Source organism: Lacerta agilis, chromosome 8 (genome assembly GCF_009819535.1).
Source record: "Lacerta agilis isolate rLacAgi1 chromosome 8, rLacAgi1.pri, whole genome shotgun sequence".
NCBI lineage: Eukaryota > Metazoa > Chordata > Lepidosauria > Squamata > Lacertidae > Lacerta > Lacerta agilis.
The window spans coordinates 24,901,494-24,926,970 of record NC_046319.1 but is presented as its reverse complement, the minus strand read 5'-3'; the positions used below and the strand labels follow the sequence as shown (position 1 = coordinate 24,926,970).

At 46.4% G+C, this 25,477-nt stretch overlaps 1 protein-coding gene across 2 annotated transcripts; it reads right to left on the bottom strand.

The window, feature by feature from the left end:
- Positions 1-4,921: 4,921 nt before the first annotated feature.
- CEP104 (centrosomal protein 104) lies at positions 4,922-24,844 on the bottom strand. Of its 2 annotated transcripts, none has more exons than XM_033156581.1 (22): positions 24,728-24,844; positions 22,649-22,779; positions 22,219-22,392; positions 21,562-21,700; positions 20,166-20,228; positions 18,893-18,969; positions 18,213-18,381; positions 17,088-17,246; positions 16,520-16,753; positions 15,455-15,658; positions 14,558-14,725; positions 14,165-14,338; positions 13,592-13,768; positions 13,031-13,237; positions 12,188-12,304; positions 10,334-10,370; positions 9,378-9,459; positions 8,387-8,495; positions 7,222-7,360; positions 7,001-7,068; positions 6,059-6,155; positions 4,922-5,718 (listed from the first exon to the last, which is right to left on the bottom strand). In XM_033156581.1, exons 2-22 carry the CDS (start codon positions 22,759-22,761, stop codon positions 5,582-5,584), a joined length of 2,844 nt encoding a protein of 947 aa, XP_033012472.1. In that variant the 5' UTR covers positions 22,762-22,779; positions 24,728-24,844; the 3' UTR covers positions 4,922-5,581. The 2 variants fall into 2 exon arrangements, with proteins under 2 accessions (XP_033012472.1, XP_033012471.1); XM_033156580.1 differs by having other exon boundaries at positions 24,724-24,824.
- Between the last annotated feature and the right edge of the window lie 633 nt (positions 24,845-25,477).

Genomic DNA, 25,477 nt, shown 5'->3' with positions numbered 1-25,477 from the left:
TGTTTGATTGGAATTAACCGAGGAGCTGATTTGCAAATGCCATAAAACAATCAATTTAAATTAACCCCGTGTGTTATTAAAGTTCAATAAAAATATTTGGGAAAAAAACATTCAGTTAAAAGTGCCAAAAGCATATTCTATGATTCTCTATATGATGGTTTGTCCATTTGGATATGGTCTGCATACTCCGAAGAAACGTCTGACGAATGGTAGCTATCTGAACTGCCTCCCTGATGCATTCAGGGCCCAATTCAAAGTGCCGGTGATGAAACACAGTGGCTCAATAAGCCTGTAAAAAAGCCTACAGGCCCGTCCCACTTATGGCAGGGATTGAGCAGCTATGGCCATCCAGATGTCGCTCCATTCCAACTCCCTCCAGCCTGATCACAACCAGTGATCAAGGATGATAGGAGTTGTAGTCCAATCTCTGGAAGGCCACAGGAACACAGGAGGCTGCCTTATGCCAAGCCAGATACTCTGACTGGCAGAGGATCTCCAGGCAAGGATCTCTGGTTCCCAAACCTTTTGCCCCACCTGTCCAGTCCGTCTTTTGAAAGTTGATGGGCGTTTCATCCGACCACTTGCAAACTTTTGCTGTTGTAGTACACATCAAAGCACATGCATACATGTTAGAAAGTTTACATCCAACTCATATTTTAATAACTAGTCTTGCCTTTCTAATGGAACAGATGCACCCCCTTTTTAATGGACGAGAAACTCAGTTCTATAATGTACTATATGGGAGCAGATATTCCCTTTCAGTTAACTCCATCCTGTGAAACCCTTACAAGCACATACCTGTAGCTATCTGTGGCAAATATGATAATGAAACAGGAAGAGTTGGCTAGATGGCATCCAATGAAAAACACATATGCAGCTGACAAAATGTGACCAATAAAAACTATGTAATATACAATTGATACCATTTAAAAAGCCACAGATTTTTCATCTGCCTTAAAAACAAAGAAATATGTTTTCTTCTTAAGTGCTGGCATCATTATCAAAAATCAGTGCCATACCAGGAGTCCTTGTTAGCTTGAAATTTTGACCCTGATCAACACTGCCTTGATCTTTGTTGTCCAGTAAAATAAATCAAGTGCTGAGCCAAACACCAATGTTCTTCAATGTTTGCAAGCTTGTTGGTCCACCTGATACCATCAAATGTCCACAGACCACCTCTGTACTACCTGATCTGCACTATGCTACGGACTTCAACATCAGCTGAAAATGCTGCCCAAAGCTTAACTTCAATGCACAAACCAGACCCATGAGGCTAAGCAGAATTCTCAGCTGCTCTTCATTGTGGAATTCCCTTCCTCTGGAGATTCACCCAAACCTGAGCTTGTGTGCCTTTTCTTTAAACAGTCCAATTTTTTAATATTTTTATTATTGAATTGGGCTATGGTGGCAAGGACAGGGCAGAGCATAACCAGTGCCAAATCTTTGGAATGGTGGACTACATATAGAACACAATAAACACAGAAATAAAGACATATTTCAAAAAGAGAAAAAGAATCACTGCCACTTCTTGTTGAAATATAGACCTTTATTATCAGAGCAGTACAAACCTGTGTGCAAGTTGATCTAAGGTAACAAAAGGAGTTTGCAAAACTCTGGAACCAGGCCTGCTATCCAGCAATTTGCTCATTTCCTACAAAACCATACAGCATGTCTAAGTTGCAACATGGCAAGCTATCCAACTTAAGTCTTTAAAACCCCAACTGAAGACGTGTTGGCGCCAGCTCCCTTTAGGTGAGCCTCTGACTGGAGACTGGCTTGGTGGGGAGTTGCAACAAACCTTGGCCCCACGTTGGGGAACCTGAAGGGTGAGCACACGTCTTGTGCACCTAAAGATATCCTGTGTTAGAAGTTTGCTCCTGCAAACACGTTTCCCTCCCTAGAGGTAACTTGGTTATTTCTAGCCAAGGTCACCAAGATCCTGTGATTACACATGAAGGTGTACAGGAAGGCACGTTAATGCAGGAAAAGGGATGACTCTTGGTAAAACAGCAGGGGTATTTAATCTGTATCCCACTGGCTGTTCTCCCAACCCCACCCCTCCACTGTTTTTTTTTACCTGTTATATCCAAAACAGGTCTGGTTTGGGTCAAAGCAGTGAACGGGGGTTCTAGGTGCATGCACAAGTGGGCTCCCCGATTGCTTCTCTCCTGCCCCAGGATTCCTGTTCTTCAGCAGACAAAAGGGTTGGGAACTTGCGTTTGCCAATGTAACTTGTTGTTCTGCCCTAAACAAGCCAAGGGACAATCCAGGCCTTTGTTTGGGAAAACATCCGCCTCCCCTTCTGTGTTTCCATCTGCCCCTTTCAGCAGCAGCTCATCTGCAGCATGATCCACAGCATCGTATCTGTGGCTTTGGATGGGCCAGGGCTGAGGGTTTCAAGAGGTTCCAGTACAAGGCCTGACTTACGGTAGCTTCTGGGGGGTGGGAAACGGGGTTGAGAGAGGCCTGGGTAAGGAGGTGGAATTGCCAGGAGGTGCAGGGCACGCTCTGCAATTGTTACAGTGGCCCCCAGACCCCCCCTTAAGTGGGCAGGAGAGAGCTTTTCTATGCAACTCACTCAGTGGGCGGGTGGGGAGCGATAAATACACCCACCTGTGTCTTACTTGACGTGCTTGTGAGTAGATAAAGGGAATGCTTGTGTGTGTGTCCATAGGCATGTTTGATTTGTGCCAGAAAGCATGCAAGTGCTTAATGCCCACTTATGCTCCTTGTAGCACAGCACAACCATCTAAAATTGGAACAGTGTCCCACCGCAATCAAAAGCCTTTCCTCCGCTGTGCTAGGTTTGCTGCTCCTACCTGCAAGGACCAGAAAAGGAAGGCTAAAGCGAGTCTTCTGCAGAACGAAAGGAATGAAAGACCCCTAAGAAAAGCCCTGCTGAATCAGCCCAAGGGGTCCATCTAGCTTAGCACCCACCAGATGCTTTCTGGGAGCCCATAAACAGAGCTGGAAGGGGAGGAGGGTCGCTTTCCTCACTGCCCAGTCTCTAGCTCTTTTAAAATTATTTTTTTAATAAAGAGGTATGCTACATCTGCACATACACAGAGCCAGGGGGCAGTGCATCCTGTTTCGCCGCTTGAGGCAAAATGGGAAATGCTGTCCGACTCCGCTGCTGCCGCCACTATACCTACTCCTGCCACTGCTCGCTGTGCCACCAATATGTGTCCTGCTGCATCCGTCGCTGGCAGAGAAGCAGCACTGCCATTGGCACAGATTTCAGGCAAGATCACACTTATTCAGGGTGAGAAATTGCCACAAATAGATGTGATCTTGCCTGAAATGGGCTGTGCTTCTCTGCTGCTGGCAGAGGTGGTAGGATGCCGCTTTGGGGGGCTTCTGCTGCCTAAGGCAGTGGCCTCATCCTGCCTAATGGCTGGGCGGGCTCTGCACAGAGCTTCCACCTATCTCATTCAATCCTTCATGAATTTATCTATTTTTTAAAAAGCCATCTAAGCTGGTGATCTCTAGACACCTTTCGCCTCCATAATCCCTCTAATCTACAGAGTTGCGAGGCCATAATTTTTTTTAAAAAAGGTTAACGTTCATAAGGGGTCACAGTAGTAGTTATGCCCTCTGTATCTAGCTACCTTTTTTCTGCTTGCTGAAGAGTTTGCACAATTCAAATGCCTGCAGATCTCACATCAGCCATTACACATCTTATAAGAAGATGCAGAACAAGCTTTATAATGCTGTCCTTTCATATGATCCTTTAAAGCAAAGGATGGGATGGCAACTAAACATTTTCATGACTTGATTAACATTCCTGAGGTTGTTAAGGATTTTCATTAACCTGATCCAGTGGTTTTCAAATTTTTCCATTACATGGGAACTCCCTTCCCATTAAAATGACCAGCATGGATGCATCCTTTTATCATCCAAAGTGTTATGCTATGCTTTCTGAGGGAGGGCAACCTCCTAGAGAGGTTGGAAAATCCCCGTTTGGGAACACAAGGGTGATATATTATTTAGATCTGCAAGAACTGCAACCACCTGTCAGTTCTCATTTCCAGAGTGCTTTGCACATAGAGAAGATTCTGGGTCCCCCCCATTGCTTCTTAACATAATGTGCCGTGCCCACACATGTGCTGGGTTACTAGAACTGCCTCTTGAGCTCTAGAGAAGAGGATTCTGGTCTGCCCCATCTTTTCAAGCAGAACATGATCAAATAGGTCAAATGGGGCAGCTCTGGTTGAACCTCGGTAGTTTAGACTGCAGGTAGGGGAATTAAATGTTTTGAAAATGAAAATTTCCTAAGGATTCCAGGGATGGGGAACCTGTGGACCTCCAAACATTGTGGGCTGGGGCTGATGGGAGCTGGAGTCCCACAACCTCTGGGGTTGTAACCAAAGTGCATCCCGTTGATGTTTATTGGCATAGCTCACTGCTTTCAGTGGGTCTACTCTGAATAGAACTTAGTTAGATACAACTGTTGGAGGGCCATCAGCTGTCCATCCATGATGTATGCAGAAACTCTAGTATGTCAAGGAGAAGGCCAGGTGAGAGCCCTTTCCTCTGACACTGGAGGTTTCTTTCTTTCTTTTTTTTTTAAAGTATGCAAGCATTTATGCATGCAATTCCCACTCCTACCGCAACCAAAAGCTGTACCCCCCCCCCCGACCACCCAAATGGTACAAACTGGTTCTTAGGCCAATGTTTATTGGCCACTGCAGTTCTCTCATATGCACATTTGGAGGTGATGATGGTGGATCAGCAAAACTTCCTAGAAAATTGGGTGAAGAATGTACCTTTCAACCAGACAGGAAGAGGGCAGAAAAGCCTATGGTTGGCAGCCCGGCTGCCTAGTTTGTGGGGCTTAAATCTGTATGTTTCTTTAGTACCTGATTATGAACAAGGAACAGGCACGGCCTTCCTAGGGTGCCTCAAGTGGTAGGTTTTTTTTGGGGGGGGAACCAATAAGAACAGCAGAGTGGGAGACAGACACATCAGACTTATGGGGGGAACATCTCCTGCAGAAACCCTACAGAATACAGTGGGGAATCTGCAAGAGCAGCAGGAGGCGCAACAGATCCTAATGTGCAGAACACACCTCGTGAGCAAATGCTTCAGGCTGAGCCTAGACTGTAAGTCACTCTGCCTAGAGAAATTCTTACGAGAACTAGGTAGGGCTTGGAGAAAGATGGGCATGGCAAATCCCACCAAATTCAGACAACCCATGTAACATAAGAACCTACCTCCTTGTGCCTGGGCCTGCAGCACAAGGAGAAAGTGACCCAGAAACTAGAGGGTGTAAGAAGGCTTAGACTAGGCTTCCTCTTTTCCCTGCTTTCGTGCTGCAAGAGATCAGTCAAGGGGTGAGCACCCACCATATGGAGTTTTTGATGTGCAACTTCTCCACCTGTGCGGACAATCCCCAGGGAAGAGAGGATCAACCTATCAGAGCCAAACAATCATACAGAGACGTGACTGGCTGATAACTGTGCCACTTGGGGAAGGAGAGGAGTTTGGGGCAGGGTACCGCCATTATCTGCAAGCAGAATCTTAGAGCGAGATATGTAAAGTGCAGCTGGTTGTGGAGCCGAAAGGAAAGAAGAGATCCGCGTCATCGCTTTGCATACGTTCTGCCAGTGCTTTTATTCATGCCTCCTCGTGGGGTGGGGATCTTGCTGCCAACCGATGGGGAGCGAAGCTTCATGCCCGTCGGCCCGGATCGGTTGAGAGGTGCCCCAGCAGGCCTGCCTGAAAATTTGGGGTGGGGGAGAAGGGTGTTTGAGTTTAGACAAGAGACGAAAGCAGGCACCGTTGCAGGATGTGCCTCGGTCACAATGCACTCTCGTTCATGCCCCGCGGCGCTGAGTGTACAACCCCAGGTTCCCCAGCTGAGTGTGGAGATGTGTCTCCCACACAAAATATATACACATCCTTAGGAGTCTTAGCTTCCCACTGTTTTTTTTTACAAAAGAGACACCTGTAGGTGTCCAGATGCTGGAAGAAAGCTGCCTCGTGCTCTGGAGAGGCAAATAGACGCCACCCAGCTGCCTAAGTGTCACCTGTGCAAAACCAACAATGGAGGCCGTACCGGCAACTGACTGCATTGGCATGCTCTTGTTCAAGGACTGGGCCCGCCTCAGGTTCATGCGGCAGCCATCTTTGCCCATGAGGTGCACCTTCCAAGCCTATGGGGACAGGAGGGAGGGGAGAAGGTAAAAAAGGGATCAGGTCTTTCACACAGATAATGAAATCAAGCAGGCTGGGGGAAGGGAAGAGAAGAGATGCAGCATGTAAGGTGAAGAACCTGGAAAAAAGAGCCCTGCTGGATGAAACCAAAGGGGCATCTAGCCTAGCACCCAGTCAGATGTCTCTGGGAAATGGATAGGCAGGGAGTAAGTGCAATAGCCTCCCCACACCCAGGTACCTGGGACTGCATTGTGTCTAATATTCATCAAAGGGCACTGTCATAATGACTAGGGGTCAATGACTGCCTGAGCCTCCTCTGAGTCTACGCCGCCTTTAAAGCCAGGACAGTTAGGGTCCATCTCTGCATCTCCCGGCAGCCAACACCACATCTAACTGTGCACTGTGTGAAAGAGTCGGGGTCCCTGCTTTCTGCGGCAAATATGCTGTTCTCGTGACATCTACCTCTGGCACACCTTGCAGTGTGGTTGGGAAGATAAAAGGGGGCCGGGAGAGAACCACCTATGGGGAAAGGGCAGGAGAAAACGGACACAAATCAAGCAGCTGGAGCCAAATTTTGAAGATGAATTCATCCCAGAGAGATGCTATAGCTGCACCAGGAGCGTTTCTGTGGAGCTGCCCACTATGCTTGTTTCAAACTGCCTTGTTGCTGTGCCAAGCTGCTAATACAACAAGACAGGCAAGGTGCTATGCAATTCTAGTTGGGTGAGCCGGACTTCATCTGGTCAACCAGGATTGGAGGATAACCCTTCTTGTAAGGTCAACCCTTCCTTTCCCTCTCTTTAAGCAGTGACTGGCAAAGTTAAGTGACTGGCAAAGCTCTCACCTCCTCTCCTGGCGTGAAATTCTCATGGCACAATGGACAGTGATTGGCCACTTTTTCAGGCTTGGCAGCTGGAAAGAGGAGAGAGCAGAGAGATGTCATTGCAGACCGCATGTCCCAATCTCATGCTGGCTTCAACTGATGGGAGTCCAAAATGTCTGGAGGGGGCCTGGTTGGCGGAGCCTGCTCCCTGCCAGCCCACCCAGAGCCCCCCTCTTCCTTACGGTTGCAGGCCTTTCCCTTGACATGCCGGGGCAGCTCGTCCTTCAGCAGGGCTTCGCAGCAGCGTGGACACTTGTCAAAGTTGTCCTTTTTGTCGCACTCCGTCAGCAGGTGCTCCGTCAGGCTGGCAATCTCAACCACCTGGAAGGGGACAGTCCTCAGTCTGAGGCAAGAGCCAAATGTTTCTCTCTCTTTCTCTCTCTCTTTAAAATTTTACTTATAATTTTCAGATTTATACATTTCAATAATTTTACAGTCATTTCAACATTTCAAAACCTGGCTTCCTTCCCCCTATTTCTGTGGTTCCTTAAATTTATTTTTAATATCTTCTGCATATCCAAATTAACTTAATTTGTTCATCTATTCATCTACTTTAAATATATACTCTTAGGTTATTACAATAATCCTGCCAATGTTCTTATCTGTTTACGATTTATCTGTAAATATTCAATAAACAATTTCCATTCTTTTAGAAGAAGTTTGTTATCTTGATTTCTTTTTTTTTTTTTGGTAAGTCTCGCCATTTTTGCATATTCCATAAGTTTTTGTATCCATTCTTCCTTTGCTGGGACCTTTACTTCTTTCCATTTTGGGGCAAGTAACATTCCTGCCGCTGTAGTAGCATGCATGAATAAGTTTTTGTACAAATGTTTCTCATGACAAAGCCCTAATTGTCAGCACCTGGGATTAAGGGTGCAAGTGTGGGTAGGCAAGGGCTCAGCCCTTTCACACCCCGCCACCCAATCACATCTCTGCTCTGGATGCCACCTCTTCTGCTGTTGTACAGAAAAGAGAGAGAGAGAGAGAGACAGAGAATGGGCTGGAGTGAACCCACATTCTATGGGCTGAAGTCAGATACAAGATCAGAGGTTGCTCACCTTTCTGGGCCAGTAAGCACATTTTGGAGTTTTGAGAATGTGCTGCAGGCCCCAGTCCCAAAATGGCTGCAGGACAGGGGCACGGCATGGCACAAAATAACTGCCACATCTAGGGCAGCAAAGATAGACAGGACCACAACATGCTGCACCAAAGGGGAGGCATGTCTCTCTCCAACCTTTCTCAGATCTCTGGGCTGCTACTGCAGGGGTCACCAACACAGTCCCTGCTGTGGCACACATCCAAGGTCCCCTCAAAAATGCGCAACGCGTGTTCGTGGCGGGGGCTTACCTGTTTGCAGAACTCGCACCTTGTCAGCATTGGGCAACGTTTCCAGTAGTGGAGATCCAGGCCTTCCTCCGTGAAGGATTCGTCTCTCTCCCCACAGAAGATGCAGAGGCTGGAGTTGGGGAAGAGAAACGAGGGCAGAGGTCAAGGCAGAGGGATAGCAGGGCCTCCTGCACCCTGGTTTGCTTTAGAATGAGGGGCTCAGGGCACACCTACGTCCTGCATATCCCACTCTATGGTCCAGATCTCTCTTCCTACCACTGAGCTGTGTTAAGGAGGCACCTGCAGGGCAATTTATGGCAAAGGATGCAAACAGGACAAGCTCATGCATTGGCAGTCGGCCTATACAAATGCAAACAACTTTTGCCTAATGTACAATGAATACAGTATTTGAATTTGGGGTGCAGAATACAAAGAGGGATGCAGGGCCACCACTGGTTCTGCTGAGAAGCCAGGCTTCTCCTTCAGTCTCATCACTTGCCAGCGGCCATTTCATTAGGCTGCAGCAGAGGAGGGAAGCAGGGCAATGTCGCTGACACCCAGCTAAGAGGCCAGCAGCTCCCCCTCCTTGAGCTTTTCCACCCCAGCTGCTCATTAGGAGGACTTGTGACTATGAACTTGCACTCAAGTTTGCTTATTCCGTTCTCCCTCCCAACCCATTTTCATCTCATGCTGCACCCTTTTAGATTTTAAGTCTATGAGAGCAGGAACAGTAGTGATCTGCAAGGTGCTCTGGGAGCTCTTCCTGGTTGAAGAGTGGGATAAACCCAATAATAATAATAATAATAATAATAATAATAATAATAATAATAATAAAACAAACAGATCTGAAGGGCCATTCAAAAACAGTGTTTACTCCTGAAACGGTGATCAGCGCAGGAAATAATGAAAAAGTACTTTAAAAAAATCTGGCCAAAAGATGGGCAGTTCTGACTTATTCAACCCAATTCATCTGTTTTGGAACTAACTGCTCACTGATATTTTTCTTGCTTACTTGTCGAGGTAATTTGCAACTGAGGTGTGATCATCTGGAGTGTCTGCTTTTGGAGGCTGTGGGGCTTTTTTCGAGAACTCAGCTTAAAAAGAAGGAAATAAAGGGAAGGGGGAGAAGAAAAAAGAAATGAAATGAACCAGTGTTGAAGTATATTTCCTGGTGAAAAAGGACACTTTGTGGGGAGGGGTTAGCGGAGGATGCATTATGACAGCCTTTCCCAACCCAGGGTTTCCCAGATGTTGTTGGACTACAATCCCCATCATCCCTGACAAACTGGGCCATGCTGGATGACGCCGATGGGAGTCCAGGGACATCTGGAAACCCAAGGTTGCAAAAGGCTAGCTTAGGGCATCCCTCACAGCAGTGCACCTGGTGGGGTTGGTGTGTCACATATTCTGAGCACTGCAGAGTGCAATGTATTTTATTGCTGGGAAGAATACAAAACTTTCATCAGCCTTGTCCATTATTGTTGAAGGCAGAAGGGCACTTGCTGGAAGATGAGAGAATATGCCACGTTGGAAAAGGAGAAAGTGAAATGAGCCTCCAATGTCCCAGCAATGCCCTTCTCCTGTCTACAGAGGGCAAACAAGGCAGTATCTGTGCAAAAGGATAAAGTAAGAAATTAGAATAAAATAAAAGTTGCTTGTATGGAAGGCCGGAATTTCACCTGCTCCTGAGTTACCTGAGAGAGGAATTTGGATGCCCCCACCCGCTTCCTTAGAATACACCGCACAGACTACAGTAACTTGGAATTCTGTTCCATCACTTAAAATACTCTTAACTTGTAAATAATGTGTATCCCCACTAAGGTCTGTTTACAGAATTCATAGCTTTCTGACTTCTTCTGACTCACGGCAATCCAAGACTCAAGATGAACTGAATATGCAGCTTTACAAATACAATTTATAAAAGGCATGTACTATGAGAGGATACTGGGTTTAAAAAAATGTGCCTACCTTGAGCCTTGGACTTCTGAAAATCATTCTCTTTCTCCTGAAGAAGTAGAATAAATTAAAAACAAAAATGTAAACGGAATCACAAACAGTACACTCTTACACGTGTTTATACAGAAGCCAGCCTAAAGTTCAGGGAGACTTGCTCCCAGTTAAGTGCTTATGTTGCAGGGAACCTTGATGCTGTTGGGACTCCGCCTCCCATCAATCTCAGCCAGCATGGCCAGGCATGATGGGAGTTGGACTCCAGAAACATCTGGAGCATCACAGATCAGTCCCCTCTCTCCAGCTGAAATCCTTTTCTTTGTTCAGCAACCGAGGAATTGAAGAAGAAATCTGGTTAATAACAATGAATTAAAAGGAAGGAGAAGGAAGTGGCTGAAGCCATAGCAGAAGCCCAATGTTTGACAGTTGGCATATCTGGTAAAAGACATGTTCCTAAATGCAGAAAGCCACAGGCTCAGTGCCTGCCCTTTCCAGCCACAAAAGATATTAGATAACAAATCCCTCTGCTCGAGACCACAAAGAGCTATTGCTGTCATGAGGTAGAGTTTGATTCAGGAATGAGTTTGCATGGAACCCTTTGCTAAAACAGAGGAAAAACCTTCGTTTCCACAGCACTTTGCACTTGACCTTCTTGGGATGTTGGGTGATTGGCAGGTATGTGGCTCTGCCCAAGTGTCATTTTTTGGCCCACAAGGCTGATCCTGGTGGCCTGTGGAGTCAAGAAGGTTCCCCACCCCAGGTCTATACCAACTGATATTGGCTCTCCAGGGTTTCAGATGGGGGACTTTCCCAGCCCTACTTGGGCAAATTGAGGAATGACCTTCTGTGTGCAATTCACTTAGGTTTCAGTTCTTCCCCAGAGTTAAAGAATGGAAACCACTGGATAAGAAAGTTTTGGGCTGGCCTTGTCTGGCTCAGTTTAAGGAAGCATGATGTTGCTCATTCAAGGCTTCCAAAGATCTCAACGATGCAACAATCCTGGAGGAGAGAGGTTGTTTTATTTTTGCCTTTGAAGTTGTAGGATATTCAGTTTTTAAATGTTTGATGTTTTGTTGTGTTTTATATATGCTGTATGCCACCCAGAGTGGCTGGGGAAACCCAGCCAGGTGGGCAGGATATAAATAAATTAAAAAATTATTATTATGGGGGGCAGGACTTCAGCGTCAATATTGTATTGATTCTGTTAAAAAGGGCAAACCTATCAAAAACAAAACAAAACAAAGAATCAAACATGCACACCCTAAAGCTTCACAGCCTGGAAGGGCAAAAGTATAAAGATACAGTGCAGATACAAAGAGATAATGAAGGACTCATACAAATATTTACTTTACAAATAATAAAGATATGTGTAAACAGAAGTATTCTCCACCTGTGAGTTCTGCCATAATTGACAATAGGGGTTCTATAAAACGTTAGATGAGCCAGGCATATACTGGTGACAGGACTTCAAATGTGATTTTGCTGGTTTGTTCCTCCATTGACACTTTTCGTTAAAGGGCAGGCTCCGAATGCCAGCAGCTTTTGCCAGCATGGACCAAGGCAAGTCAAAGCCACTCAAACAAGCTTAACCTCAAAGGAAGCACAACAAAGACATTGTCTCTGGTAGTGTACACAGAGCTATGTTCTTTGGCCTTTGACCAACCAGCTTCTGGTAGTACCTGAGGCACCAAAAAAGCAGCTTGACTAGGAGGGACAGTAGTACACATGCACATTCAGTCTGCAAAGGTGGAAGAGTTATACTATTTCAGAAGGCAGGGAGAGAGAATGAAAGAAACGTTCTATGACTTCCTTCTATCCATAAGGATAAAGCAACGGAAGAGCATTTTAAGACCCTTGGTGGCCATCAGATACCTTTACAGCCTGAGCTTCCGTCTGCATGTCCTTCAGAGCTGCCAGCTGACCTTGCAACACTTTGATCTCGTCTTTCTTTTGCTTTTCAGCGTCGTCGGTAGCCGTCTTTCTCTGCGCCTGTCAAAACACACACAGTTGAAGGTTGCTGGGTTTGGGGCCTGAGTCACCAACAACACTGGCTTGATTGTCTTCTGGAACTAGGATTCTGCCAGTTCTCAGCTTACACAGCATCAAAAAAAGAGGAAAAAAAGAAAAAGAGGAACACTGAGCAAAGACAGGGACAATGTCTGAATGCACCTGTCTACCAACCTGCAGAATTTACTCAATCAGAGAACAGAGGCAGAAGTCAATGGTGAAACGGCCACAAGATGAAAGCTGCTGCCTTCAAGGCTGTTTTCCAAGAGGGATTTGACAAATTCATGGACAACAGGTTGTTTAGCTCCAAGAGGCAGTATACCTATGGATACCTGGCATTGCCAAAAAACAGTGGGAGCGGGAGGCCTGCTTCCTCTATGGCTTGCTACCTGGAGACATCTGGTTGGTCATTGTGGACACTGAACCAGATGGCTTTTTGGTCTGATCCAGCAAGGGTCACTTCGCCTTCCTGATGGGTTGAGCCTGACACACAGAAGAACGTAAACAGCTTGCTGGATTAGGTCAATGACCCATCTAGTCCAACATCCTGTTCTCACATGGGCCAACCTGTAGAAACTGGCAAGCAGGATCCTGGCACAAGAGCACTCTCCCTTCCTGTGGTTTTCAGCAACTGGCCATTGTTTTCCTGCCTCAGTCAGCACAGCCCCTATGAAAACCACAAAACCTGGAAAAAGTTGCATTTCTTACCCTTATTTCAGCATCTGTGAGTTTGCCGTCTATTTTAGCAAACCCATCAAAAAGTGTCTTATACAGAATGTTCTTTCGTGTGTTGGCATCATCAGGAGGAAGGTAATCCAGGATGATGGCTCGGTGCTGCCGATACATATCCAGGATGATCCGGAGGGCTGTTTCCCGGACCTCATATACTCGATGCTCCAGAGCTCCCGTTGCAAACTAAGGGTGGAGAAAACATGCAATCGTTTTGTGAGTCTTATGGAGGTGGTTTAAGTGTACATTCAATGTCCTGAAAAACAAACGCAGGAAAAATGGGTACTACAGGTTTCCAGCGTGTTAGAAAAAAGCTGGCTGTGCAGGGTGCTAGTGGCTAATGCCTGCAACATCAACAACACACCTCCCACCTCCAAAGAAGTTTTCCTAAGTGATTTTACTGAGAAGAAAGGAGAGTGGGGTATGAATGTATAAGCACAATTGCACAGTTTGTTCTGCACCTAGAACAAGTGGCGTCATTAGGAATGTAGGAAGCTGTCTTAGACAGATTCAGAAACCACTGGAAGCTCATCTCCCTACCCGCATGACGTTATCGACAGTAAAACCGGTGTTATCTGTCCCCAGGTCTTTCAGCAAGCGTTCCACTAATTCCACCTGGCTCATTGCAAGATGTGTAGGGGAATTTGGCTTCACAGGCTGCACCAGGTGAGCAGGTATAATCTGAAGAGGCTTCACTTCGTTACAGAGGGCCATTTCCTGGGGGGAGATGGAGAAAACACGGCACGCTCGAGTCAGCGGTTACTGTGCGGCTCACAAAGGCACAACTCAGCAAAACTGAGAACTGCCCTCCCAAGCCCTGTAAGATTCAGCAGCGGTTTGAGCCTTACAGGTTTTACTTCAGACCTACACAAAGAAGAGGAGTATTTTGTAGTGACACAGATACACAAGTTGTTCCATATTTGTCAGCAATCATGCCACAGCATTCTGCACTAACTTGCAGCTTCCAGATCTTGCACAAGTGAAGCCCCCCAGAGAGCGGATTGCAGTAATGCAGTTAAAGTGATCAATGCACAAAGACTTGCAACTGCATGCAAGTGTTTCAGGCAAAGACTTGCATGCAGCTGCAAGTCTTTGTGTATTGACTAGACTGACCTGGATGAAGTTGGCAGCTGCTACACGAAGGCGGGCGGAGGAGTCCCCTGTCCTGGAGAGAAGGTTGGGGAAGGTCCTTTCCACGCAGTAAGTGGTCTCTTGCTTCCCAAGTTTATGCTTGGGGATGTACTGTGTGATGATCATCTTTAGGAGCTTTAAGGAAGCTTGAAAAACCTACCAGAAGGAAACCATCAAGGTGGTTAAAATAGGAACTGTGGTCAAGAGGGAGAGACATTTTGATTGCATGGGGCTGCTGCGTGTGGAAACCTTTAAAACCATCTGAAACTGGGAGTCACTGGACTCCGCCGCTGAGTTCCCACACATTCTCATTTAGGAGATATAGAAGAGGGCATTCACAGGGATGTTAGATCCAACCCCCCCAATATTGCTCACCGAGGAGACTATGTCTTTTATGGCTCTCACTATGAGGAAGATGGCGCCCCGAAGGAGGTTCTTCAGGTCATCCTTTGGCGTGTTTGTGGATACTTCCGTCATCTTTTTGTATATGGCGAGCAACGAGTCTTCGCGGTAGGACCATGTCTTGGAATAGGCCCCTGCAACCTGGCAAAAGGGGAATGTTCAGGAGCTGGAACAGCCCAGGTCTGCACAAAAGCCGACACCTATCATTCTTTCATCAGGAAGAGCCTGGCCAGTACTGCTGCAGGGGAGAGATGGCTGGATCCACCAGGGGCAAGTGATTCCACCTGCCTTGCCCCACTCCCCTGCCTGGAACCCTTTAAAGGAGGAGCTGCTGTTTAAGTTCTTATTCTTGCTCTCCTCTAATGTTTTTTTTTTAAATTACTCTGTTGCCTTTATGGCAGGAAAATGAACACATGTTAACACTTCTGAAATGTTACGATTTAGTTTGATTTTTATGGTATTGCACTATATTTTGACTGGTAGGTTTGCATTTGCATTTATATTGCTTGTGAGCTCCCTTGGGATGTCTTTTTTGGCCGAAAGGCAGCATATAAATAAACAAATAAATATCACACGCTGGCATGGCTGAGGAACAAAACCCAGGATGAGTTTATGCAGCTAGGAGCAGGGTTGACTCTCAGTCCCACTCCCAGGTTACCTGTATGGGGCTGGAAAGAGCCCCAGAGGCCAGGCCTAGAGGCCTGGGTAGCTGATTTTGGCTCAAATAGAAACAATTTTCAATTCAATTTTCTTTGTACAACCTGCACCACTCATCCAGGGCTCCATCCTGCAATGTGCAAGGGGACTCTTTGTACATGAAAGTAATGCGCTTGCTCTGCCATTGCTAAGCTACATTTACAAGGTCTTTACCAGGGCTTCCCCAAACACTTCAATGGCTGAGCTGGCCTCCCTCAGCGCTTTCTCGGTTAGCGGCTCTGGCTCCCCGACGACGCCACTTCTCGGGGTGTCCCCAGGGTCCTCCTCGTTCATCTCAGGGTCCAAGTAGGGAAAGCCTTCCTCCTGCTGCTTACGAATAGTTGGGAGGGGCCTCTCATCGTAAGGTAAGAATTCAACCTAGCAGAGAAAGAGAAAGAGAGAGAGAGAGAGAGAGAGAGAGGATGCTGTTTTTAAAAAAGTACTAGCTCAGTACTGTATACACTGACTGGCAGCAGCTCTCCAGTCTTTCAGGCAGGGGACATTCCAAGTCCTACTTGATGCCATTGAGGATTGAACCTGGGGCTTTCTGCATGCAAAGCAGATGCTCCGTCACTCAGCTGTAGCCCTTCTCTTGCTTCACTAGCCATGGGAGCACAGCAGTAGTACAAAAATGGTGATATGCTCCAACATCCCCTTGCAAAGAAATGCTGGAAAATTGGGTCCAATTCAGGAAACAGAATAAGGGGTTCACATGGGGTTAAGACAGATAGAGTGAGGTACCTCTAGCTTCCCAGACTTTCCCTGTACCTTCATCTCTATGCTGACTTCTCTATTGCTTTGTTATTTGAACTCATACATCTTAGGTTGCTTCCTGTTTTGCAACTTCCTCCTCACCCTGTTCTCTCAGACCTCAAGACGAGAAGTCACTTACACCTATCCTCTGAGAACAAAGCACCAAGTACGGCTGCCTTTGCCTTCTCTAGGACAATAAACTTTTCTACCCAAGCTATGTAATTCCTACAATTCCTTTGTTATTTTTCTGACTCTGAAGGCATCGCTGCACCTCAATTGGGAAGCATTCAGCAACCCAAAGGGATCCCCAGCCTTAGATGGTTTACAGAAACTGCAACCAGTGAGCCCAGCTGAACTGAAAGCAGGCACAATTCCTCTCTGCCCTCAGAACCAGCAGGAAGATAAAAAAGAGGCCACAGAAATATCCAGTGCCAGCTGTGTGCAGAAGGGTGTTAATTTGCAGGCCACATGGAAAACTACGCTTACGTTGATCTTTGGAAAAGCCTCGGAGGAGATGGGGGCCTGGGCGGCGGGGGGAGAGATGGCCTGAGCTGCAATGGGCTCTGGAGAAGGAGCTTCTGGTGGCTTTTCAGGAGGAGGTGGCTCAGGACTCTCCGCTTCGGTTTTGTCCCACCGGGGCGAAAGCAGAGGCCTTTTCTGCTGGGGAGAAGTGGTGGGATAAGCCACAGGCTCCAGAGGCAAGTCGGGAGGCCGCCGGATCTGAGAGAACAAGAGGGAGAAGAAAAGTGCATCAAGAGAGATTTCCCCATGCAGCAATTGTGGGAGACACTTCCAGATGTCCTGGGATGACAACTCACCCCATCATTCCTGGCCACTGGTCATGGGAGCTGGGAGTCCAACAGTATCTGGGGACATCCCTGTTATACCGCTTCCCAACATGCAGTAAAGCTTTGCTGCAATGGGAGCTGACTTCAGTGATGGCTCCTCTATACCCTAATCCCAAACCTCCCTCAAAACTTTTGAACTGCATGGCAGGAAGAGCTGGGCAAGGTCAATCTCGTCCCTGTCTCGTCCTGCCAGGGACGTTGCTCACCAACAGATCCGGGTCGAGGAGATTGTGCAGCTCCAGTTGCTGGTACACTTTGAGGCGGTACTCCTCCATCTGCTGCTTCTTCTGCTTGGCGAGGTCATAGTCCTCCCGCTCGACGGCGCAGCGCTTCTCCACTTCGTATCGGCCCAGCCGCTCGCCAACCTGGAAGAAGGGGGAGCTCAGCTGGAGCCTGGAATGGAACAATGGGCTTGCGCATTCTCTGCAGTGGACACAAGTTTATCCCAAAGCGGAGAAGAGACAAGGAAGTTGCAGAACCTTCTTTTCTTACTGCCATGCTGGTGTTAAGAGAGAGCTGGCAGGCTCTTTTGTAGTTTCCTTCAGATACATCTTCTTGGCCCCTCCAGGCTTGAAAAAAGAGTCAGCTCCCTAAACAAAAACAATCTCCCTTCTCTCCTAAATTTGATATTTCAGATCTTTAGAGAGAAAAGCAGGAAAGGCCCCCATCTTGAAGATCCTTCCGGAGGAACTTTCTCGAACTCCAGGTTGCATCCTACATTAGTCCTACTCATAGAAGACCCCTTGAAACTAATGGACCCAAGTTGGTCATGTCCATTCATTCCAACAGGTCTACTCTGACTTAATGCAACTCTGTTTCTTGGCCCACCTTCTGAGGAGGCTGGAACTCCTAGCACAGGAAGGTTCTGGGGCATAGTTGCCTCTCCACCCCTCCTGCATAAACTCTACAGGTGAAGGAAAAAACTCTTTTTTAAAGAGGAAGAAATGAATGTGGAGGGCCTGAGGGGGAAAGGGCTCTTGCATTTATTAGTTTATGGGTGCGGCACCTAACCAAGGAGGGCAAAGAGCCCAGTGGAACCAACTGATTTATTTTTGGCAGAGGTGAGGGACCTTTGGTTCCTCCAGAGGTTGTTGGGCTCCAACCGCCATCAGCCCTGGTCAGCATGGCCAATGGTCAGGGTTGAGGACGGGAGTTGTGCAACAACATCTGCAGCGCCACTGGCGCTCTTCATCAGGCGCAGGGTGTGCAATCCTCAGCGAGCAGGGAAATGTGCGTGATTACGAGTAACCGCTGACACTCCGCAAAAACCTCTGCTGCAAATAAAATCAGTTGGCTGTGTGTGGTCATTCCTTACTGTGCTCTGGCCCTACCTTCTGCAGGTCTGCAATAGCTTGCTTGAGTTTCTTGGCATGGTCGTAATGCTCCTGGCGCACCGCTTCGTGCTTTTTCTCATCCAGCTTGCGAATTATCTGCGCCACCTCTGGATCTTGGTACATGTCAAAAGCCAGGTCATCCAGTGGTGAAATCAAATCTGGCTTCCTGGGAAGGAGAGGGATAACAGGGCCTTAGGGGAGCTGTTTAAGACATAGGATTTTATTTTTTTATTTGCAAGGGGATGGGGAAAATGAAACTCTGGCTGACACTCTTATATTTCCGAGTCAGACCACTGGTCCTTCACTGACTGACAGAGGCTCTCCCAGGATTCAGGCAATAAGATTCTTTCAGCCCCACCTGGAGTTGATGGGTTATTATTATTATTATTATTATTTATATATTTTAAAATGTATTTATGTACCGTTAAATCATAAAAAATATATCAAAGTGGTTTAAAACATTAAAAAGATTAAAACCAAACAATAAAAGCTATTTTTAAAAGCTAAGAACAACTTAGAAGAAAAGAGAAGTTTTTTAAAAACACAAGCATAAATAAACCACTGTGGAAGGATGAACTCTTTCCTGCCTGAAGAGGCCTGGCGAAATAGAAAAGCTTTCAACTTGAACTTGGGACCTTCTGCAGTACTACTTAGCTGTGGCTCTTCCTCATCCTTACCCGGTGTATGTTCCATCCAAGGCTGAGTCATCTGGGTTGTTCCCAAGGTAATGGTCGATCAGCTTCTCTCTAGAAGACTTTGGAAAGATAAAAGTCAGGGGGCATCTCACAAATCACGATCAAGCCTACATCCAGGAATGGCAAATGTTACCCTTCTAATGCTATGTATGATATAATAGATCCTATATACACACAGGTGAAACTCGAAAAATTAGAATATCGTGGAAAGGTTCGTTTCTTTCAGTAATTCAACTTTAAAGGTGAAACTAATATATGCGATAGACTCATGACATGCAAAGCGAGATATGTCAAGCCTTTATTTGTTATAATTGTGATGATTATGGTGTACAGCTGATGAGAACCCCAAATTAACAATTTCAACTTTGGGGGTTTTCATCAGCTGCACGCCATAATCATCCAAATTATAACAAGAAAAGGCTTGACATATCTCGCTTTGCATGTCATGAGTCTATCTCATATATTAAAGTCCAGTAGCTAATGAAAACAATTGCTTACATAAATGGACTTTTCCACGATATTCTAATTTTTCGAGTTTCACCTGTATATTCGCAGACGCGGGTGGCGCTGTGGGTTAAACCACAGAGCCTAGGGCTTGCTGATCAGAAGGTCGGCGGTTCGAATCCCCGCGACGGAGTGAGCTCCCGTTGCTCGGTCCCTGCTCCTGCCAACCTAGCAGTTTGAAAGCACGTCAAAGTGCAAGTAGATAAATAGGTACCGCTCTGGCGGGAAGGTAAACGGCGTTTCCATGTGCTGCTCTGGTTCACCAGAAGCGGCTTAGACATGCTGGCCACATGACCCGTAAGCTGTACGCCAGCTCCTTCGGCCAGTAACGCGAGATGAGCGCCGCAACCCCAGAGTCAGACACGACTGGACCTAATGGTCAGGGGTCCCTTTACCTTTACATATATTCTATTAATCTTTACTTGCATTTTTAATTATTGCTTTTTTCCTATGTTTTTAGCTGTTTCTACTTCAGGTGTAAGCTGCCTTGAATCCCCGTGCATAGGCGCTTTCGTTATATGAATAAGGAGAGGAGGAACCTATCAGGTTGCGATTCCCGCAAACCAATCCTGATCTGAGGCGTGCCACAGTTTTGCTCTTTGTCTGAACCAGCAGACTACAGCTTTCACCCGCCCTTCAAAAACCAGGACCAGAAACCAAACATCGGCTTGGCATTACAACTGAACCACCCCTCTAACCGAAGGTAAAGGTGTTCCAGGGCTTCCCTCAGCAAATTACTTCATACACTTACATGATTAGTGTCACTGCTGGCATCTGCAGGCTCTCCAATGATATTTATTGCTACAAGAGCAACCTAGAAGAGAAAGGAAAAGGAAAAATGGGCAGGCTTCCTTCTATGCCTTTTAAAAGAAGTGAAATTTTGCAGCAGGGAAAGCTCAGCGCTGTGACATAAATAATCAATGCAAATTGGGCCTATTCCTGCTATTTTGCACATTTTTGTCTGGTTTTGCAATAGGGCAAAGAGCCCCACCCCCAGAAGATAGCAATCTGGTTTATATGGCTCAGCTGTACCTACACAGACTGACAGCAGGGGGTCTTTGCTAGCCCTACCTGGAAATATTGGTGAATTGAAACTGGGACCTTCTGCATGCTCCACCGCTGAGCTACAGTGCCATCTCCACTCCCAACCTCTTGAAAACTTATTCATCTAACAGGGCTGGGGAATCTGTGGCCTGACAGATGTTGCTGGATAATAATCACTGGCTGCAACCTCAGAATCTCTAGATCGAGCACACTGCATTTCCAGCACCCTTGATTCTGAGAAGCAAGGGTGCTGGAGATGTAGAAATACCTTCTTTCATTTTTCCTCGTACTATCAGAATTCCTAAAGCATTTTCAGTTTTTATTCCCTGTCAGCTAAAAGTCATTGCTTTCTCCTCCAATACATTCTCCAGTGTATTGACTTGATGTTATTAAAGTTCCTCTTTCACCTTTTTGCAAAGCTTACATCCAAGGCCATCAACAATAGAACTGTACACAATAAAAGCATACGCCCCGCTGGTGAGAGGTAATCTAGACAAAAGGGAGGCTGAGTACTATTGTGTGTATTATTTATTGCCATGGATTTGAATAGTGAAATAGCACCATCTTGCTTTTTCATAATGATGACACTGAACTCCTAAAATCTGAAGAGAAGTCCTGAGTCCTTTGAAAGTCTGGCTGCCAGTATTTTAGAAACTAGTCCTGCAAAAGTTGCCATCTCAGGTGTTGTGACCTCATGAGATCCTCCACACTGAAGACCGCATCACAGATTTTGGAGTGGGCAACAGGAAGATGGGGTTTCCCATGCAATCCTGCGGATGTTTATTCAAAAATAAACCCCTCTGTTTTCAGTGGGGTTTACTTTCAGGTAAGTGTGCAAGGCAGTGCACTTTTAGTCAGACAACACTCAATGGGTCAAGCATGTATTGCTCAAAAGAGGTTGGGTGGAGGCCTTGTATGAAGCATTAGCCACAAGAGCTGTGCAGAAATGCTGGGATCTGCAAACAAAACAGCAACTGTCCCCCAAACAGAGAAATAGAAACCTCACAGCTACTTCAATAGTTGTGCCTTCCTTGGGTGGAGATTCATTCTTTGGAAAGACGAGTAAAACATTAAGTACCCCCTCAGCTTTTGGTTCATTTTACCTGACTGTACAGGTTGTACCTATTGACATAGTTTTTGTGAAACGTCAGCTTTAGGTATTGGCCGACGGCATCCACGTAGACCGATTTCAGTTCTCGCGCCTTGTAGCCAGTTTTCTCATTATTTGAGAGAGACACATAACTGCAAGGGGTGGGTGGAGAAAAAAAGACAATATTATAAGTGATCATAGTGATCACATTTAAAGCACTGACATGTGCATTGTGTGTCCCAAAATCCAAACACTGTGAGTCCAAGATTTTATTCTCCGAAGAAAGGCGTGCCTGAAATTAACAGCAACAGAAAACAAACTTGCTCCGTATTCCATGGTACAGCCCTTCTAGAAAGGCTTCTTAGGCTGAATCTAGATGGTCCCCCCTTACACCTGCCCTGTGATCAGAACCCTAAATCAAGAGTGAAGAAAATGGAACTAACTAGTGTGACCTTTTATGTGCTTCCATGGGGTTACTTGGGCTGTGCCAGAGACACTAATCCCCTGAATGGATATTACTTATTAGAAAACCCTGTGAGAATCCATGCAGTGTCCCTGTTGCTTCTGCCCAGTAGAAGCTCACCAATTCCTCTACCTTAAGAAACAACTTGCTTGCCCCAAGCAAATGAGGAACTGAGCCCTGGCTCATCTTGCAGAGGGGGAGACTTACCCTAGCCTTCGGAACCTCTCTGATTTGTATGGTGCAAAATATTCAGGCAGGTTCTCGCTGATGTAGAATTCAATCTTGCTAGAAATCATGTACTGGTGAGCCAGCAACTGCAGTTTACGAATCCTACATCGCTCTACCATCTGAAGGACGACTTCTTGGGGATACTGGCAGAGCCTGGAATGAAAGAAATGTCCCAAGTGCTTCAGCACCCCAAGTCAAAGTTCTTATGTTCCCGGCTCCTAAGTAATAATTCCTTTCCCACCATGCAGTTCAACTGTGACGGACAGAAACTACGCTCTTAAAATCGAAGTCGAGGGCCTCATGATTCTAGCAAGGCCCCATCTAGAGGTGCCAGGGAAACCACATGCAACCCACAAGCCTGACAATGCTAAACCTGGCAAAGTGCTAACATTTCTGTCACTTACAGTACCTTGGTGACCTCCAGCCATTGATGGTTGGGGCGTGGACCATCAGTTCTTTTGCACTGAAGCCATCCTCGTGCCCTGATGAACTTACAACAATAAACCCAATCTTGTGCGGCATCCTGCCCTCTTGAACTAACTGGGAAAAAAAGAAAGATGCTTTATAATTATAAGTTTTTTTTGCGTGGCATGGAGAAAGTGGTTAGAGATTCCCCCACCCTCCTTCTCCCTTAGGACTAGAATGCTGGAAAATTCAGGTCAGATAAAAGAAAAGTTATTCATGCATCGCGTAGTTACAAACTACGGAACTTGCTTCCACAGGAGGCAGAGATAGCCACTGACTTGTGGGTGGATTTAAAATATAAGATAAAACTTACAGAGGATAAGTCTACGAAATATTATGAATGGCTACTAGCCATTAGGGCTATGCTTTGCCATCACTGTCAGAAGCACCATGCCTCTGAACCCTAGCTGCTTAAAAGATGTTTGGACAAATTCATGGTCTACAAATGGCTATTAGCCATAATGGCTAAATGTCACTCAAGACCAGTTACGAGGAGGAGCTGCAAACAGCATAAGTGGGCTAGTGTCTTCAAGCTCTGCTTGCAGGCCATCAGGAAGCATCAGGCTAGCCAATTTGGGCAGTGGGATGAGGAGTCAGATGAGCCTTTGGTCTGACTCGGCAAGGTTCGTCTTAAATTCTTATGAATGTTTAGATAAATTAATAGAGGATTTAAGCATAGTCAACTGACCCTCAAAGCCAGATCTTGTGGGTAGACAGTTCCATAGGCTAACAATGTAAAACCTGAATATATTTAAAAAGAAAAAGTTCCTCAGGGGTACAAAATGTGGCTTCTGGATATCCAGATTGATTGGAAATAACTTGCCATGGAGCACAAATGAGAAACATATGTGGCCTGACCCAGATATTGTTCCATCACTTTGGTAATGTTGGCTGCTGGGAGTCCAACAGCATCTGGGGAGCCAGAGGCTCTTATATGACTTGCCTACCCAGTATCATAAGTTCTTAATCGCTGTTGCACTTGTGAGCCAGTGGTGCATTGGTGGCAGGAGTGCTGGGAGACCAGGTTACAAATCCCCCTGCTCAGCCATGAAGCTGACTGAGTGACCTTGGGCCAGTCACTGCCTCTCTCAGCCTAACCTACCTCACTAGGTTGCTGTGAGGATAAAATGGGGAGGAAAAGAATTACGTACGCCACCCTGAGTTCCTATGAGAAAAAGAAGGTATGTAACGGCAACAAATAAATAAATGATAATTGATTCTCTTTTAAAAATGTTTTTAGCTGTTTGTATTTTATCTGTGTTGTTTCAATTTGTGTATGCCGCCTTGAGTCCCAGCCTGGGGGAAAAATGGGCTATAAATAAATAAGAATAAACATCATATTGGAGCATCCCAGGAGGACAGAAGAAGGCAGGAGCTGCATTTTGCATTTCTGGGAGGCAAATAATGTTGAAACATGCCAGGAAGGCATAAACCACGAGGCAGTGTGGCGTAGTGGCCAGTGTCAGACTAGGACCTGGGAGAGACCAGGAATGAAATCTCCACACTTGGCCATGAAGCTCCCAGGGTAACCTTGGTGAGGGGGGGAGGCAGTTGCTGCCTCTCAGCCTAACCCACCTTACAGGGCTGCTGTGGGGACAGCATGGGGGAAAGGAGACGCATAAACCTGGGTTGAAATCCCCCCTCACTCATTGGCTATGCATGAAGCTCCCTGGATGTTGCCCTGGGCACTCAGCCACTGCCTCTCAGTCTAGCCTGCCTCGCAGGGTTGTTGTGGGGACTAAATGAGGAGGGGGTGGGAAGAACCTTGAGCTCCGTGGAGGGGGGAAATGTGGGATAAAAATGCAATGAAATAAATATATAAATTCCCACCCACATTTCACCCCCAACCCTCTATTATGGTCGCCTCCCACCCCCCACCTAAGGATGAGGGTGGGGCCGACACCTTCCTCCCCCTCCCAAAAAGGGAGGCGCCCCTAAGGGGAGCAGGAGGCGCGGCCTTCCCTCCCCGCCCCTCTTCGCTTTGTCTCTTTCTTTCTCTCTCTCTTCCATTCTTCCTACCTACTTTATTCCGGCTCCATCACTAGGGCCACTGCTCTCCTAGCAACCACTTGGACGCTACTGCGCAGGCGCGAGCGGAGCGGCAGGGCGGAGACTAAAAAGAGATCAAGGCTATCCGGGAAGCCGACGCGCCAAACGGAAGTTCCGGTGAAAAACAATGGCACGCGGCCATTGAGCTCCCCAGCAAGCTCTCTTTCGCGCGGCGGCACTCTGCCCTTACGCCTCTCTACTGCTTCGCACCCTTTCCGCCCCTGGGCTGTTAGGTGGAGGAAGGTGCTGCGGGAACATCGAAATAAAAAAAATCAGTTATGGTAATGTGCTCATTTTATTTATTTTAGAACCATTTATATCCCGCAATTTATTTATTGTTTAGTCAAATTTCTAAGGGTGTACAGTCGAACGATCAACACACGCACACATAGATACATACATACATACATACATATACAAATAGCATGTACACCGGACTCAGGCTTAAAAAAAATACTAATCTACCAGAAGTCCGCCTGATTATTCCCCTCCCCCCTTTTTATTGGAGGGGAAGGAATGGGGAGACATCAAGCCCCAGATACTACGTAAGGAAAGTAACATTTTCAGTGGCAGCAAATTTAAATAGAAACCAACTATCGATATCAAATTAATAGGGACCTGAGTTATTAGCTGTCTGCTCTTAAACCTGCTCAATTTTTTACATGTTTCTCAAGCAGCAGCAATGATATTCTTTGGGACATTTTAAGTGCAAAGCATGTGCTCT